Below are 18214 nucleotides of genomic sequence, written 5' to 3' on the forward strand. Positions count from 1 at the left end.
ACCAGCAGTGCATTTGTTATCTGTGTGGAATGGATGCACACAAAAACCACGACACGGTAACAGCTGTAGAAGAGAGGATGGAGAAGCAGGTATGAACACATTCTAATGCAAACATTGATTTTAGATGCTTTACTCTTTTTGTATAAAATCAATCAATATGTCATTATCAGTGCTAAGCATTGTGTATCTTTTCATGGAATTGCATTCCTAATGAATGTCCTTGCAAATTGATATTTAATTATACAAATTTAAATGTGATATATTTAAATATGCTTAACTTTAACACCAGAGCAAATGTAGTTGGTTTGCCATTTAGCGAACTGTATTATTTAAAATATATGAATTATTTGTTTAAGGTTTAAAATATACCATTTTAGGTGAAAATTTCACATTTTCTACGTTCATAATACATAATTACAGGGGACTCAATTAAATTTGATTGAAATATATAATATAAATAGATAGATAGATAGATAGATAGATAGATAGATAGATAGATAGATAGATAGATACTGTAGATAGAATAGATAGATAGATAGATAGATAGATAGATAGATAGATAGATAGATAGATAGATAGATAGATAGATAGATAGATAGATATGATTCTTGCAAACACGTGACTACTCTCACGGCAATTTGTATGAATTTTTACGAGTACGAATTCATATGACCACACTCGTACGAATTCGTTCGCTGTTTGCTAAAATTGCCCAATTCGTATGAATTCGTACGAACTACCCTTGGGCCGCCCCTAAACCCGTACACATTCGTACGAATTATAACCTTTTACTCACTCTTACGAATTCGTTCGAATTGGTCGTGAGATAGCGTTGAATTCCCTGTTCCCTCCAACTTAAAGGGATAGTTCACTTTAAAATGAAAATTCTGTCATCATATACTCAACCTCAAGTTGTTTCAAATCTGTATGAATTTCTTTCTTCTGCTGAACAGAAAGGAAGATATTTAGAAAAATGTTAGTAACAAAACAGTTACCAGGTCCCATTGACTTCCATAGTAGGACAAAAAAAGAAATACTATGGAAGTCAATGGTACCTGGTAACTGTTTTGTTATCTTCATTTTAAAGTGAACTATCCCTTTAAGTTTAATTGCGCGTTTATGACCAAGCAATGGTAATGGAGTTTTGTCCATTTGGTTTAACTACATTAGTTAAAATGAAATAATGTTTTATTATTGCTGCTTGTTGGCAAACAAAAAAGTCACGATTAGGACAAATTAAATGTGTTGCAAATAAATAAAAAATTACGATAAGCTATTTGATTTCGGTGTAGGCCTATTTTTTTTATAGTTTACGGAGTAACAATAAAATAAAAGGATGTGGGTGGTTTTTAAAACAATGTTTGTACTGCCGTTTTGAGTTCTGCAATTTAAAGAAAAATGTGTTACCTCTAACAAAGGAACATATTTCTAGTAGGCAAGTCCTTTTGCTGTGACAAATGCAAAAGCAATGCGTCCATATTATTTAATAGTTTTATTATTATTGCATTTTGTAGCTTATTAATCCATGTGTCTCCTTCGGTTATATTTTTTAATTATGTATTTTAGGTTTGGTATTATTATTGAATAATGTTAGTAGTTGAAGGACGTATGACGTCACAGCTGCGAATGCGGAAGTGAAGCGCACAACAACAAGAGATTGAGGAAAACGAAACAGAACCAGTAATCAGACAAGAAACAATGTTGCACGAATTTAGATGAAATCGACATTGTTCAAAACAACAAGAGGAACGAGGCTTTTTCGAAAGGTATTCGCGATACATTAATACTATTCAATGCAAGAAGTATGTTATTTTATCATTGCAGCATGTTTTAGTAAACAAATATCCCTTATTAATGAGATCGCGACCGGTAAAATCAAATTAGATGAATGACATGAATACATTTTGTAAATAAACTTTGATGTAGGCTGGAGAAAGCCTAGTTGGAAAGATTAAAATAGTTAAAAATGAAAGATTGATGAATGGATGATGAGTATATGGATGGTCTGGACCGACGCTAAATTGTGTGACGTTTACATCACTGACACCGAGTCAACACAATTAGAAAGTATAACTATATTTGATCATTCCAGCCAGCATGTTTTAGTTACAAAATATATAGTTTGAATGAGATTGCGTCCTGTGAAATCAAACAGACGAATTGTTTCAGATGAATTGCTTGTTATTAATGAAGCAGGTACACTTGAAAGTTTACCAAATCGTAATACATGTGTATTTGCTTTACAGATGCACTGTGTGGCTACTGAAAAACATCTGGAGAGCTCAGGGGTCCTCCAGAAGCCCCCTGATGAAGAATCATGTGAGGAGGAAATGGACACATCAGAGACAAAGTGGCACTGGTTTTACCTTGCCGAGTGTGGCGTCTGGCACATGTTTGAAGTATGTACTGCGCTTTATCAAACTGCAGTCTGATAGATTAGACTAATATGAATGGCGATTCATAAGTTGCCTTTTTGCTGATCACATCATGCTGTTTTCCTTTTCACTACAGGAAGTGCCGAGCACAGGGTGTTCTGTCACCAATGAGCAAATTGAACAAAACTACTGCAAGAATCAGCTAGCTTCAATGGACTTCTATACTGCTAAATATACCTATAAATTAGACTTTTCTGGTCAGTTACCTAGCAAAGCATAGATTTGTGTTATCTAGATCTGTAGTAATAATGCCATGAGGGCTGTGATATGCATCTTTACTGTAATTTTCTCAACTCTATCATGTCACTAGCTATGAAACAAGTCAATGTGACTACTGGAAAAGAAAGGCCAATCAAAAGGGCATTGCATTCAGCTACTGACTTTAGGTAAGCTCTTTTATACAGCTTTTATTATTATAACATTTATATTGTAATGTTTTATATTATACATTTGTATTATTTATTACTTTAAATAAAATTTTGTTTTGAATTTTCCGTTTCACAGATTTATCTGCGATAACCCAGCTCTTCCTGTACCCAGTCACTGGGAAAGAATTAATACAGAGGAACCCTATCAGGTAAAAACAATTAATGACACAGAATTAATTTTGACTGTACTGTACAGTGGTTTGCATCTTACATAGAGGATACAATTCGTTTTTGTTCAGTTGAGTTTTTTTTTTTCATCAGCTGCTTCTTGGTGTGCATCAGGGATCCATTTTAGGACCTTTATTGTTTTCTCTTTATATCAGGGGAGGGCAAACTACGGCCCGCCGGCCACATACAGGCTATTTAAACCGACCCGTCGAGTATTTAAAAAAAATGTCTTAAAGATTGCATTAATTTTGCCTTTTTCCTGCAATACTTTGCGTTATATATACATTTGTGATTAAGTGTAGGCTACACAAATTTGCGTGAACTCGCTTCAGTCTTGTTATAATCAGATTCAGATTCGGATCTTCAATCCGCAGCGGCGCAGAGCACGTCAGAAATAGAGGACAGTGTGTGTGTGTGTGTGTGTGTGTGTGTTCATATGAGCCTCATTGGTCTGTCAATGTCAGAATATTTGAGATGACCAATCAAATCAAAGTAGGCGGGCTTTATGTTCACAAAAGCTTCAGAGCGCTAATTTGAGCAGAGCGACTCGACGCGCTTACGGTCAAGTGCGAGATATTGATGTAAGTAGCTAAACTAAACATTTCATATTTGACAGTTTTTTAGGTCATAAATGTTAAACGAATCACAAAAATAATCAGGCAAACTAATTATTCTGCCCACTGATATGGTTTTAAAGCTGTTGTTTTCCAATTTGTTTGGCCTTCGAAACATCTTAAAATGCACATGTGTAGATATGTGGAAATCAAAATCAAAATTTTCCCTTAAACCCCCTAGCTAGCCTACTAACATTCAGGAAACCCCTTAACCCCCCTAGCTAGCCTACTAACATTCAGGAAACCCCTTAACCCCCCTAGCTAGCCTACTAACATTCAGGAAACCCCTTAAACTCCCTAGCTAGCCTACTAACATTCAGGAAACACCTTAACCCCCCTAGCTAGCCTACTAACATTCAGGACCTCAGTGATTATAAAACCCTGCCATTTGCATGTTAATGAAACTAGTTAATAGTGAGCATTAGACCCTAAACTAACGCATTACTTTTTTTTTTAAATCATACCCTCATTGGGGGGCTGTGCCCCCCTAAAATTAAAATCCTATAGAATCCTATAGAATCGCCCCTGTTTATAGCATAAAAAATGAATTGTCAGAACGTCGTCTCTCAGTTGTTGAATGTCGCGCAGACGTTGCCACAACATAAATGTGTTTGCTGCTACCGGGTCGGCCATCTGTCAAATATTAAAACCCATTGTGGCCCTTGAGCCAAAAAGTTTGCCCACTCCTGCTTTATATGCTTCCTTTGGCCTACATTTTTCAGAAATACAACATTCCTAATCACTGTTATGACGACAATTCTCAGTTTTACCTTCCAGTAAGGCTTGACACCCCTGTTTATTTAAATTATATTAACAGTTATGCTGTTAATATAACGAGGAATGCGAGAATAGGGGAAATTTGAGCATCCCTCAACTGGCTTCCCATTAAATTCAGGGTTGATTTTAAAATGATCATGTTTGTATACGAGGCGTTGTCTGGCTGTTCCCCAAAATATATACCGGTAATAGTTCATAGTGTTTAAATGTGTGCTTTATCAATAAATGTTGTTGTCGTTGTTTGACTGTGACTGTTTCTCTCCAGCTTATTGCTCTATGCAGAGATACGTTTGAGTACAAAGAAGTCGCCCGGTTATATGAGAGAACCATGAGCCAGTCCATCAGATCCATTCAGAGAATACAGAACCTGGATTTGTGGGAGTTTTTCTGCAGGTTGACTAATTTTCCAATATTTGAAACAAACCTGAAAATCTTTATATTGCAACAATGACTCACTGTCTGCATATCACACTTATTACAAGGTTTCTAAGCAAATACAGTGTTATTCATTTTCATTTTGAAATGTTTTTTGACCATTTCTTTTAATCAAACTTTAAATATACGGTATGACATTTTTGTTTTGTTTTTTATTTAAAAAAATGCTAATATATTACAGGAAAAAGGCCCAGCTGAGAAAGATAAAACATGCCATAAACGTTGAAGAAAAGATGCTTTTTCACGGAACTGGCCACAGTAACATACAGGCCATATGTACATACAACTTTGATTGGCGTCTGACAGGAAGTCATGGTGACGTCTACGGCAAAGGTACAGTCCATGAGTCTTTTTGCATTAAAGGGGTGATTCACAAAAGATGACAACTGTCATTATTTATCCTCATGTCAGTCCAAACCTGTATGACTTCTATCTTTCATTGAACACAAAAAGTGACGCTTTGAAGAATGTTCACGCTGCTCTTTTACATACAGTGACAGAGTGGGTGTGGACAGGGCTGTCAAGCTCTAAAAATCGTGAAAAAAAAAAAAAGAGTCAATCATACATCCAGTGTCCTGGAGCCAAATTATAATTTTGTTCACTTTTTCACTGAAAATCTGCAATGATGCAGGATATTTAGACTGCATTTTTAAATATGTTGTACATGGAAGCCCATTTCTTCCACAAATGAAAAAAAAAATGCTTTTAAGTCATAATAATGAGATAAGTTGCAATTGAGTTGACATAAAAGTCATAATGACAAAAAAAGTTGCTCTTTATCGCTATTCACATTTTTGTCTCAAATATGAGAATAAGTCGCAATTATGTCGCAATTTTTTTTCTTTTTGTCATAATATAGACTATCTCAGTATGACTTAGTATATCACAACTTTGACTTTGTATCTCATAATTGTTTTAGCAGTGCATAATTTTGACTTTTTATGTCACAATTCCAGCTTTGGATGAGATAAAAATATGCAAATACGAGTTGCAAATAATTATTTTTACTTTTTACATCACACTTTTGAATTTTGATCTCCTCATCATGATTTACTAAAGCATATTTATTTTCTTATGGTGCGAAATTTAAATTTTTACTGGAATAAAACTTAATTTGCCTATTTTTTTTTTTGGCGTAGGGTTAATTGTACATATTCCACTACTATTGAAATCTCATTATAGAACATTTTTACACTGTATACATACATTTTTTGTCTTCACAGGAAGCTATTTTGCACGCGACGCAAGATATTCCAGCAAGTTTTGCCATTCGACTAGCAAGCATAACTTTATCCTACAGAGACATGGTATGGCTCCCGCTATTTTCCAGAGTGACCCGCCTTACAAGTGCATGTTCCTGGCCCGGGTTCTGGTTGGGGAATACACACTGGGTCATCCCCAGTACTGCAGACCTCCTTCTAAAGACACGAGCATTGCCAACTTTTTCGACAGCTGTGTGGATGACATGATAAACCCTAAGATATTTGTTATATTCGACAGCAACCAGATCTACCCGGAATACCTAATTGAATTTTACTGATGTCAGAGACCAAAAGAAAGTCAGCATAAACTGTTAACGGAACGTACCGTACCGTGGAGTTGTGGGAGTTTTAGAGCAGAGTGCTGAGGACGGTTACTGCAAAAGTGCCTTTGGTGAAAAACTATGAAATATATAACAATGTACTGTGACTAGAGGGCTGAGGGAGAAAAAATAACATATATATGAGTAATATATTTATTGTTTAAATGGATTATATCAACTTGATGTTTTTCATAACATTTATTTAAATGTTGAACTGGGAACCAGTTTTTCCTCTTAATTTCTTTTTTCTTTTTCTTTTTTCTTTTAAAAAAGGCCATAACTTGTATTATTTACTTGTGTAATATCCAGAAATCCTGCCTTGTGAAAAAATAATAATAATAATGTTGGCAGAAAGTGATTCCATAAAGTTCTCAGTTTATGTTTTTCAAATTTGCACTTGTAACATTATTAGTTTTATTGTTCCATAATCTACCTCTCCATAGTTCTACCTCTTGTGTATTTTCAAAAACAAAGGCAAAAAAACTGTTGTTAAACATGCATTTTATGGAAATCTGATGACCTCTTAGTCGCGATGAAAATTAGTTAGTGACTGGTCTTTTCTTCCGTATTGTGACCGAGTGAAACAAATTATTGAAAGACAAACAAAACTGTAGTGTGGGGACTTGGTTCTATCCATCAGTTGTTGACTGGGTGGAGGCAGATCTCTTGCAGACGATTGGATGATTGAAGAAGTCTGCCGTATGTCAACAAATAAAAGTCTGTCATTTCGTGAAACATCAAGTTGACATTTTTAATAAAACTTACAATGTCAAAATAGAGAAAATGAAACATGCATGGATGAGTCACAATAAGAATAATACATTTAGAAAATAGATTGTAAATGTTTGAATATTTTCTTTTTTACTATACATCCCCTGCCTTATATTATTACTGGTGATATATTACTGAGGTCTAATGCCTCAATATTGTTCTGCTGGGTGGTTTCTTCCCAAATTAATCAAACATTTTCAATTTATTAATCTTGATGGCATTAAATCACTTGAATTCCATACAGCCTGATCACACTGAAGTCACGTTACAAATAATCTGATACCTATTTATCTCCATATACAGTACGATTCGAATTCAAAATGTTATGTTCAAAGTGATCACTCTGATATCCTAATCTGTCACATATGAGGAAGAAAAATCATTCTGGGTTTTTGCCTCTATACTAGTATAGAGTATGTCAAGAATCTCAAAGCAAAATAGAGGGTTTTCACTACACGTCAATCCGGAAGTCGGCCATTTTGGAGAGACTGAACGTAAACAATGCCACTGAACTGAACAGACTACTGTTATGTAGGCTACAGCTTTTTTTCCACGCTCTTGTCTGTGCCGGTTTCAAAAATAAAAAAATTCTGCTCGTCCTGCACTTTGCAACAACACAGCATTGTTTCGGCAGCGACTTTCAGCATGTTCCCTATAACAATGTTTAGAGTGAGAGTCGCATACCACGCGAAATCCGATCAAAGTGTTCAGACTGAAGCTGATGTGAATAGGATGTCAAACCACATTTCAAACCACTTTACACTTTTTTTAGGATTTCAAACCACATATGGATGTAGCTTGAAACGGATTTCATGTGTTTTTTTCGACTGACTAGCCTATGTCGGGATAAGAAATAGAAGGAAGAATTGCAGTAAGGGCTTGAGAAGCTAGCTCGTTCGGATCTTTACCACATATAAACTAGTTTGTCAAAATGTTGCGCTCTTTCCTGCTTACTAAGTCCTTCTCTATATGATTTTGCAGCTTCCACCTGTTTTTTCTGTGGTTTATTAGTGCAACAATGTGTTCAGTCGTAGGGGAGAGTGGGGTGATTTGTGCCAGGGGTTTGTGCCAGTAGTTCCACCCCTTGTTTCTGGAAAACAATAGGAGAAATTGGTCATGTGACCACATCATTTTGAAAAGCAATCAATTTTACTCATCCTCCAAAGAAGAGAGACACCTGGCATGAGTGTAAACACATTTTAGCTCAAAAAACAGTTTTTTTTTGCTTTCAAAGTAAAATTTCAATGATTAAGGTTTTTTGATTGTAGTGTCTGAACAAGTATAGACACGTTTGAAAACATTTCACATATGTTTTAGTGCTTTAGCATGCTATACAATGAGTCTATACAGTTAGCATAAAGTTAGCTCTTAACTGCTGGATCATGCTAGTTTTTCAAACTTGTGGGTCTGGGGTGATTTGTGCCAAAGGGCCTGGGTTAAGTTGTGCCAGATCCAGACCACCTATACCTCCATACTCACAGGGAATAATCTGGAGAAGTGAGGAGATGGGCATGCCTCATCATCAGTGATTGACTTAGGCCTACCTGCCATTTGTTTAATTTAGCTAACACTGATTTCAGTTTTGAGTTTACACTATGTTATTAAAGAGAAGTTTTATTAAGTTTTTAAGTGGCCTAAATCACAGGATGTTTAGAAATTAGCCTAGTCACTTTATTCTTATATGTTACATAATTGACAGACAGTGTTCTATGTCAAAAGGCATCTATTGCCAAAGCCTTTTTGCCTGAAATGACTCACAAATATCAAAAATGGTGTTGCTATGGTGCTCTAAATGGTTGCTAGGGCGTGGCTTGATAGCTTCACAATGATCCTGAGAGACTGATTGGTCGTCTGAGTAAAATGAGCCCGCCCTCTTGTCTCTGTGACACTGTGATCCAGAGTTATGTTCAATACAAAATCCCTATGCAATTTACCATATAAAAACGCATGCTATGGTATTCTAACAGTTTAATAGGGTGACAATATCGAAATAAACCTTAAATGAGTAATTTTGTATTGAATTTGTCTTGCTTTTATATAGCATTACAGTTCATAACATTAAAATGTTCTGTTTTACTTCAGAAATCACTGGCACAATTTACCCCAACGTATTCCCCCAAAGGCACAACTTACCCCGCACCAGGGGCAAGTTGTGCCACGGGACCACTTTTTTCCCAAAAGCTATATTTCTGAAACAATTTATTTCAGATCCAAAGTTATTGTTCTCAGGGATGCACCACATCCTGAAATATGTAAATCCTTAAGTTGAAGGCATTCCTGTCATGGCCTCACTTTAAAGTCACTTTGAGTAAAAACTGGCACAACTCACCCCACTCTCCCCCTACATACACAGTGCGATCCATGCTTTTGTTTACATCCGAGTACCTCCATAATGGCATCCGGGTTACCGCCCAGAACGTGACGTCTGTGAAAACCCTCTATAGTATCTCAAAGGTGCCTGGATCACATTCTCTGTGCATGTTGGTTGGGATAATCCTAATGGAATACTGGCTTTTGATATTATATTGATATTTATGTGCCGAACAGGACGAGGTCGAGGGACGTGAGAGAACGGCACGAGACCGGTGGCGTGATTAATCATGAATATATGATATACATATTGTAACCCAGACAGCAACATACAGTAGTGTCGGCCCAGACCCAGATCAGGTATGTGTGGATTCAACGTGTACCAGATCGGGGCCGACACTATGGTTGCTGTCTGGGAAATGAAATTCAAATAACTTCCTGTTTCTGTTCTTTTTTAAATAAATAAAGCATATTGTGTATATCATATTGACCCAATATATTCATCCATAAAACTGCGCACACTTCTGCATTTATTTCCAAAGGATTTATTTGTTACTTTCAGACCTGATTTATCAAACATCACATTATTATTATTATTATTATTTTTACAGTAGTTTCTCAGTCAATTGTTGTGATATCCATATGGCGGATGTGAAGAGAATTATAGTAGTATTTATTGTATTACTAGATATTAATATTTTCCTTACTTCTTTCATCCTTGGTTGTGCTTAAAATACAGCAAAATGTAGCCTAAATGTTTGATGTATAATGACATTCAAATGTAATGCCAGATATATTTATATACAATTATAAATAACCAAAGAATATATGCAGATTCAAGATTATAATAACAATACATTTTAAGCATAGTTGATTAGGTTTCAGAATTGCACAAAAAAAAAAAACTTTGTTGATCCTGGAACAACATTCCTGTCTGAAAATTTAGTCCTAACCCTATCCCTACCCCTAAACCTAACCCTGCCCATACGTTTTCCCAAAAATCAGAGGGTAATGATTGGTGAATAACACTGATGTAGAAGAACCTAACCCTGGTTGTAAGCTAAAACTTGACATAAACTGTAAACGTGTCCCTTAAATCTGTTTGGTTGATTGGAACGTTGTTCCAGAATGTTTATTCAGAAACATGTTGAGCAAAACATGTTGAGTACATGCTACACAACACTATACTTAAGTAAGTATATATTTAAAGTGCATTCGAATTAATTACACAATTACACTTAGCTTTGGTCAAGTCTACTAAAGTGTCAAAAAGCCCTTGAAAGTTGAACTTGTTGCTTAAAAGTCAAATTTTAACAGTAATTCCATATCACTTACATACTGTAAAATGAAGTTCCAACGCCATAAGTTGTTAACTACATACATAACCCCATAAAGCCTACTAAATCATGTTTCATACACACATTTTTAAGGCCTCAAAACTGATCAACACTTTGATGAAAAACGTCTTTACAATCTACCTGCTGCCTGCTGTTGTCTGATTGATACTGTTTTTACTTTTTAGCAATTAATAGGCCTTTTAGTATGTAATTGTGGACCATGATGAGGCCTTATGCTTTTAAATCGTTACTGGTTTTTATAAAGTAAACATGCAAATAAATAAATGTTATATTGTTAATAATATATCAAGATGAACACTTACTAGACTTATTAGGTATACTTGATTAAATACGTTTACGTTAAATAGATTTGATACATAGGAACATTTATTTGAAAAGTCGCCATTGTATTGCATGACATATATGTTATGCTATGTTATGACACCCCCCCCCCCCCCCCAAAAAAAAATAAAAATCCAGAGCTTTGAACATTAACTAAGCATTTAAAGATCATCTTACTAAGACAAATTATTGAGAGATAGAGTGACAACTGATATTTATATGTATTTTAAGTTTCCTATACTGTTATTGTTACTGTTTTTCTCAGTTTTGGGCCTCTTTTTTTTTCCTACTTGAGTATAATCTCCATATTCTCCTGTATTGTACTATATAAGCCATACAAACCTGATGTGTCAAATATGAAACTCAACAAAAACCTTTTCATTATTTTTAGACTATAAAGGTTTAATAAATTGTTCCATTTCAATACGTTTTCAACGTTCTTTTTTTTAACTATTGTTTCAAATGTCAGGCTTAACATGGTTAAGTATGTTCAGTAAGATACATCCACTTTGAAAGTATGCATTGCTTTTATAGTAAGCACTCTTTTTTCACAAGTGCAATTTTACAGTGGATCCATAAGAAAGTAAAAACCCAGGATAGAGGGGTTGAGTGAATGTGGTCTGGACTCTGTGGATGAGGGTCACTGTGTCAGAGACGCTGTAGAAGGACAGAGTTCCTGCACTGTGATCCACATACACTCCTATTCTACAGCAGCTGGTTGGTACGGGGAGTTTAATCCGTTTCTTATCGTGGTAAAATGAGCAACCGGATAGACCGTAGAACAATCTCCAGGACTGCCGATTAAACCCAAACACACACTTATCGGAAGTTCCCTTCCTACTAATGCTCTTATATGACACTGATATACCAACACCACCATCACCACTCCACTCCAATTCCCAGTAGCAGCGTCCACACACACTCTCTCTACACAGCACCTGAAGAGGATAACCAAATCTGTCTGGGTGATCGGGATACTGCTGGACTGTACCACTGTCGGCGGCCATTTTGTTTGCTTCAGATACACAAAGCCGTTTATGCACTGTGTTTAGATCAAGAGTGAGCTGACAGAAATCTGGAGGAAATAAAAGATATATTACCAAATGTATACATTCAAATATATTATTTACCATAGTATACACATTTACCTCAAATTTAATTAAGATTATTTTCAATATTTTTGTTATTTACAACATATTGTGTTTTCAAAATGTGTTTTCACAATGTGTTTTACTTTACTTGATTTACTTGATTTATAACTTATTAGGAACCTTTATTTTGAGGAATTGTGAGGAACGTTTATTTGTACATCTGTCCATCATCATTGTATTGCATTATATGTTTTGACCCCCACAATAAAAAACTGCGGAGCTTATTTGGTCATAGAAATAAGCATTTAAATATCATTATATCATATTCAAAGAGGATCATGAGCTCTTACACTGTAATAATTCATTCCTTGTCTTGGGGTCTGGGGTGGGAATGATCTGAATGTATGTCACTATAAAAACAACAACAGAGATTCAAAGGGTGATCATTTTTATGCAATTGCATCTACATGTTACATAATGAAGTCTAATAATCGAACACAAATAAACCTTAAGAACTTCACCTCTACCCAATATCATTTCTATCGCAGGTTTGCAGAAATCCTCAAATTTCTGTCTAAGCAAGGAGACAGATTTTGCCACACCATCAAAGAAAATTGCAGAGGAGGAAGTGATGGGTACATCTGTATATTCGGGAGGAACAGAGTAAGACTGGAAACTCTACAGACAAAGACAAACATAACATAAAAGACATACATTTTACTTTTCACAAAACAAACAGAATAAATTAAACCAGATTTCCCTGCCGTTTTTATAAACTGCATTTAAAAGCATGGAAATTAATACCTTTTTTTTTAGCAAGGACCCATTAAATTGATCAAAAGTGACAGTAAATACATTGTAAAACACTTCTATTTCAAATAAATGCTGTTATTTTGAACTGTCTATTCGTCAAACAATCCTGAAAAAAAGTCTGTAGGCTATCATGTATCATTTTCACAAAAATATTAAGCAGCACAACTGTTTCCAACATTGATAATAACAAGTTTTTTTGAGCATCAAATCAGCATATTATAATGATTTCTGAAGGATCGTGTGACACTGAAAACTGGAGTAATGATGCTGAAAATTCTTTGCCAGCCACTTTAATGATTAAAGAGTCATTGAATTTAGTAAACAGTACTTGCCAATCAGAATGTAACTAAAGACCTGCTTTAAGAATAACGTTACCTGGAGGAAACTGCTGTGATTGTCTGTGTGTGAAAGCTGCTCTAGCTCAGCGTCTGTCCTCCTCAGATCATCGACCTCTTGCTCCAGTCGCCTCAAGAGTCCTTCAGCTCGACTCACTGCAGCTTTTTCCTGATCTCTGATCCGCTGTGTGAACTCAGAACGTCTTCTCTCAATGGAGAGGATCAGCTCAGTAAAGATCTTCTCACTGTCCTCCACTGCTGCCAGTGCAGAGCGCTGTAATGACACACAGTCCTGACATTAGTGCGTATCTATACGCCGAATGTTATTTCTCGTGCCATTTATACAGCAAAAATAGTTTTTGCGTGCATATGATACGCCGTTTTTGCGTACATTATACACACTTTATAGTGTGTACGAACACACTCCCCACCCCTAATCCTACACTGTTAGCAATTGATGTAATTTCTACAGTAAATCTTACAACAATGTATTGTATTTGTCTTTTTACTGTAAGTGGCAATGCATCATGGGAAATTAATAGACAGTCCTGTATTATTATTGTAACTACACTTGTTGTATACTGTATACTGTTAACAGTAAAGTTATGGCAACTATTAGCCAGGAATTTCCTGTAAAATTACAAGAAATTTCTAACAGTGTACCCAAGGGTTTTCAGTGCGTATCATATGCACACAAAAAAAAAGACATTTGTTGGCGTAAATACTATGAGAAATAACATTCGTGGTATAGATACGCAATTTCATGAGATCGTGTTGTCAAAACTCACCTTGTGTGACTTTACAGTCTCTCTCAGCTTTTGAACCTGTTTCTCTTTCTGCTGGATTCTCTTTTTAAACTCAGTCTGTGTCTTTCTCAGCTCTTCCTACAGGACAAAAACGCAATGTACAAGTTGTAGTATAGTGCAAATATTAAAAAAATCCTCCATTTATTTATTTATTTAATTTGAATTTAGTAAAAGTGGAATCTAAAGATAACATTTGTTTTGCATAGTGTTCTGTATATAATTTTCAGAAATTACAGTAGCAATACATTAATAAATTAATGAATGAAACAACGTGAACAAAACAAAATCTACACCGACCAATTATTGTGGTTTAGATCAAGAATTACTTTGTCTTTTTTCTAGCAATTAAACCTTTATTTACCACAAATCCCTTCTATCTATCTATCTATCTATCTATCTATCTATCTATCTATCTATCTATCTATCTATCTATCTATCTATCTATCTATCTATCTATCTATCTATCTATCTATATTTATATTATATATTTCAATCAAATTTAATTGAGTGCCCTGTAATTGGCATGTATTATGAACGTAGAAAATGTCAAATTTTCACCTAAAATGGTATATACTTTTAAACCTTAAACAAATAATTCATATATTTTAAATAATACAGTTCGCTAAATGGCAAACCAACTACATTTGCTCTGGTGTTAAAGTTAAGCATATTTAAATATATCACATTTAAATTTGTATAATTAAATATCAATTTGCAAGGACATTCATTAGGAATGCAATTCCATGAAAAGATACACAATGCTTAGCACTGATAATGCAATATTGATTGATTTTATACAAAAAGAGTAAAGCAGCTAAAATCAATGTTTGCATTAGAATGTGTTCATACCTGCTTCTCCATCCTCTCTTCTACAGCTGTTACCGTGTCGTGTTTTTTGTGTGTATCCATTCCACACAGATAACAAATGCACTGCTGGTCAGTACGACAGTAGATGTCCAAAAGTTTATCATGTTTACGGCAGATCACCTCCTGTAGTTTGCCAGTGGCATCCATCAAGTCGTGCTTCTTACCTTTAAAAAAATGATTGTGTTGCTCGAGGTGATTTTGACAGTAGGAGTTGAGACACACTAAACAGGACTTGATGGCTTTGTATTTTGTTCCAGTGCAAATGTCACACTCCACATCTCCAGGTCCAGCGTAGCAGTGAGCAGGAACAACTTCATGAAGTTTTGTCTTCTTCAATTTATCCACCATTTCAGCAAACACCACATTTTTACATATGACGGGTCTTGGAGTGAAGGTCTGTCTGCACTGAGGGCAACTGTAAACTCCCTTCGGATCCTCCTGATTCCAGCAGTCTGTTATACAGTACATACAGTAACTGTGTCCACAGGGAATGGTCACTGGATCCTTCAGTAGATCCAGACAAACTGAACAGCTGAACTGGTCCTCAGCCACTGAAATGTTAGCTTCTGCCATTTTACAGAGACATAAAGCAGCAGCTCAATTCACAGCTTCTTTCTGTGAATTGATGAGTTTCCTAGTTTCGTCTTTGAGAAAGTGAAACTGTGAGGGTGCAAAACTGCAGTCAGCCGATAGAGGGCGCTCAAGTCTCAAACACTATTTTCTTCTACTGCCTGTGATTTTATGCTATAAATGTCTAATGAAGTCCATACTTTCACATCAAATTTGGACTTTATTTAATAATTATCATTCATTATTTTCTAATTTCGACTTTTTATGTTATAGTTTTTACATTTTATATATACATTTTGATCTATTGGCTAATTATGACATGGTGGTATGTCAATTTAAAAATTTTATCTCATAGTTATTACTTAATATCTAATAATTTCAGCATTTTATGTAATTTGCCATTTTTATGCAATCTCATAATTATGATTTACTAAAGCCATTGTTTATTTATTTATTAAAACAATTAAACATTTATTTAATCAAACCAATTTGAATATGAATTCTGATTCACTGTTTCTTGACTCAGTGAATAGAATAGCAGCATGGAAGGCACGTATTCCCTTGTTAGTTATATGATCAGTCACATATGATAATGACAGCATTATAATACATTATTCTTAGAACAGCCAGTAGGGGGAGACAAACTACTACCAATCATTAATGCTGTCAATTATTGTAACAGAACACTCCCCGTCTGGCGTGATTGAGCACCACCACTAAGAGTAACACCACTGACACACTACTTTAACTTGGACTCTGGAGGAAGGAGTACAACAATCTCTGTTACTGGTATAAGGAAGAGCTTGGTGCCATCTTGGAACCCTTATTTCCACCTTGCGAACTTTTCCTTCTTTACTTGGAAAGGTCTGCATAATTCCCATTAGCCATTAATTTCTTTTGTGGCTATATTTGAGGAGCACAATGCTAACGGGATCAACTTTTTACTCCATCCATCCCAGAAAATGTTAGCCAGATGTTGGACCTGTCGCTATTGACACTGGAAAAGATCTTTGGTTCCAAAGTCACCAGCAGGGTCACTTGGATCAGTAGACACCGGCACCATAGGTCTAGCAATTATGATGGCAGTTACTTAAGCCATAAAAGTAGTGAGCGCTTCATGAGTTAGTTGTATGTGCCCTAGCTGAAGGAACATGGAGTCTATCTTCCTTGCCATCCCTATCATTCTTTCCCAGGAGCCACCCATGTAGGAGGCATGAGGAGGATTGAATATCCAAGAGCAACCATTTTTGGAACACTCTTATCATCGTTTTTCAAACGAATTAGTTTTATTGGTCATCTGACAGCAAAGAAGCGCCTGAGAGCATTAATAAAACTACAGGTATCCAACGACTCAATTGCTTCAATGTGGACTGCCCTTACGCAGAGACAAGTGAAGATCACCGTCCCTCTTTTGTCACGTGCCAGACATCCTCTTGTCCGATGTAGGTAGATGGATCATGGGCCAAACACATCTAGGCCTACATTGGTGAACGGAGGATCTGTACATATCCGGTCTGAGAGAAGAAAAGCCATCTTCTGCATTTGGAAGCTTTCCTTCGTCCCTCCACCCCTTCGGCTGGGGCTATCTCCGCCCTCGGTTGCTCCAGCTCAACCTCTACCCTCCAGATCCCTGATTCTCTTGGGTCGTCGCTGCAGCTCTCTCACGGCCGCCTAGGTCATCGGCGTGCGTCTCTCTTTTTCATCAGCTCTCCGGCGGACCTTCATCAAGGTGGGCTCCATCTCCAGCTTCACCATCGCCTCCGGTCATCTCCATGGTGTTGTCTGGTAGTCTTCCTCCATGGCTCCTCCCTCCATTTACGGCGCCATGGAGCGCAGCCCTGACTTGCACCATTTCTAGTTTGTTGTCATGGTTTCAGATTAGCTGTCTTTTCACAAGTTCACACTTACAAATAATCAGATGCGTAAACTAAAGCAGTATGCATATTTGGCGTGCTGTCCGAGGGGAGGGCTCCGAGCTCAGAATATGGACCGAACCCTGAGTCCTGAGTTTGATCATGTTCCTCCCAAACTTGGTTAATAAAACAATTTAGTTCAGGTGTGTGTCATTCATTTTCCTTGTTTGCACGTACTTAAGTTCCTCTGATTCTGTTCATTGCTGTCAGGTCTCGTCTGTGTCTAGATGTGTTGTATGCTGCTCGTTTTGTTTAGATTGCTTACGGTTCGGTTCATTAAAGACTGCCTTTCATCTTAATCATCGTGTTCTTTACTTTCCACAACACAGCGTTGTGACAGTCAAACATTATGAGATGACATAAAAAGGGTAAATTACCTAAAAATATATATTTTTGGGGATATTAAGTCAATTAAATGAGACAAAAAGTCAAACTTTTACATATCATGTCATAATTACTAGATCAAAATTATGATGTAAAAACTATGACATAAAATGTCAAAACACAGGATATTAAATAATTGTTATTAAATAACGTCCAAATTTGATGTAAAAGTATGGGCTTCCATAGATATTTATAGCATAAAATCACAGGCAGAAGAAGAAAATAGTTTGAGATTT

At 36.0% G+C, this 18214-nt stretch overlaps 3 protein-coding genes across 3 annotated transcripts in view; 1 reads left to right on the top strand and 2 right to left on the bottom strand.

Annotated features, from left to right (window-relative positions):
• slc6a1l (solute carrier family 6 member 1, like) overlaps positions 1 to 18214 on the bottom strand; it is a 112252-nt gene that overhangs the window by 47841 nt on the left and 46197 nt on the right. The gene's annotated exons all lie outside the window — the stretch shown is intronic.
• On the top strand, positions 1590 to 7828 carry LOC307003698 (protein mono-ADP-ribosyltransferase PARP11-like). The gene is made up of 8 exons (XM_079622425.1): positions 1590 to 1766; positions 2247 to 2399; positions 2512 to 2632; positions 2746 to 2821; positions 2940 to 3012; positions 4688 to 4815; positions 5039 to 5190; positions 6081 to 7828. The coding sequence occupies exons 1-8, from the start codon at positions 1716 to 1718 to the stop codon at positions 6395 to 6397; spliced, it is 1071 nt and encodes a 356-aa protein (XP_079478551.1). The 5' UTR covers positions 1590 to 1715; the 3' UTR covers positions 6398 to 7828.
• ftr64 (finTRIM family, member 64) lies at positions 10057 to 15753 on the bottom strand. Its single transcript, XM_079622423.1, has 6 exons — positions 15094 to 15753; positions 14227 to 14322; positions 13479 to 13712; positions 12812 to 12968; positions 12641 to 12700; positions 10057 to 12274 (listed from the first exon to the last, which is right to left on the bottom strand). The coding sequence occupies exons 1-6, from the start codon at positions 15682 to 15684 to the stop codon at positions 11748 to 11750; spliced, it is 1665 nt and encodes a 554-aa protein (XP_079478549.1). The 5' UTR covers positions 15685 to 15753; the 3' UTR covers positions 10057 to 11747.

The sequence above is a fragment of the Phoxinus phoxinus genome, assembly GCF_949152265.1.
Source record: "Phoxinus phoxinus genome assembly, chromosome: 9".
NCBI classification, from domain to species: domain Eukaryota; kingdom Metazoa; phylum Chordata; class Actinopteri; order Cypriniformes; family Leuciscidae; genus Phoxinus; species Phoxinus phoxinus.

Excerpts from the sequence above, each read along its gene's own strand:
- ftr64 (XM_079622423.1), bottom strand. The coding sequence starts at position 15,684 with ATGGCAGAAGCTAACATTTCAGTGGCTGAGGACCAGTTCAGCTGTTCA. Across the intron at positions 14,323-15,093 it reads AAGAGAGGATGGAGAAGCAG|GAAGAGCTGAGAAAGACACA; the intron begins GTATGAACACAT and ends TTTGTCCTGTAG. Across the intron at positions 12,701-12,811 it reads AGAAATGATATTGGGTAGAG|TGACATACATTCAGATCATT; the intron begins GTGAAGTTCTTA and ends TTGTTTTTATAG.
- LOC307003698 (XM_079622425.1), top strand. The coding sequence starts at position 1,716 with ATGAAATCGACATTGTTCAAAACAACAAGAGGAACGAGGCTTTTTCGA. Across the intron at positions 2,400-2,511 it reads GCGTCTGGCACATGTTTGAA|GAAGTGCCGAGCACAGGGTG; the intron begins GTATGTACTGCG and ends TTTTCACTACAG. Across the intron at positions 3,013-4,687 it reads ATACAGAGGAACCCTATCAG|CTTATTGCTCTATGCAGAGA; the intron begins GTAAAAACAATT and ends GTTTCTCTCCAG.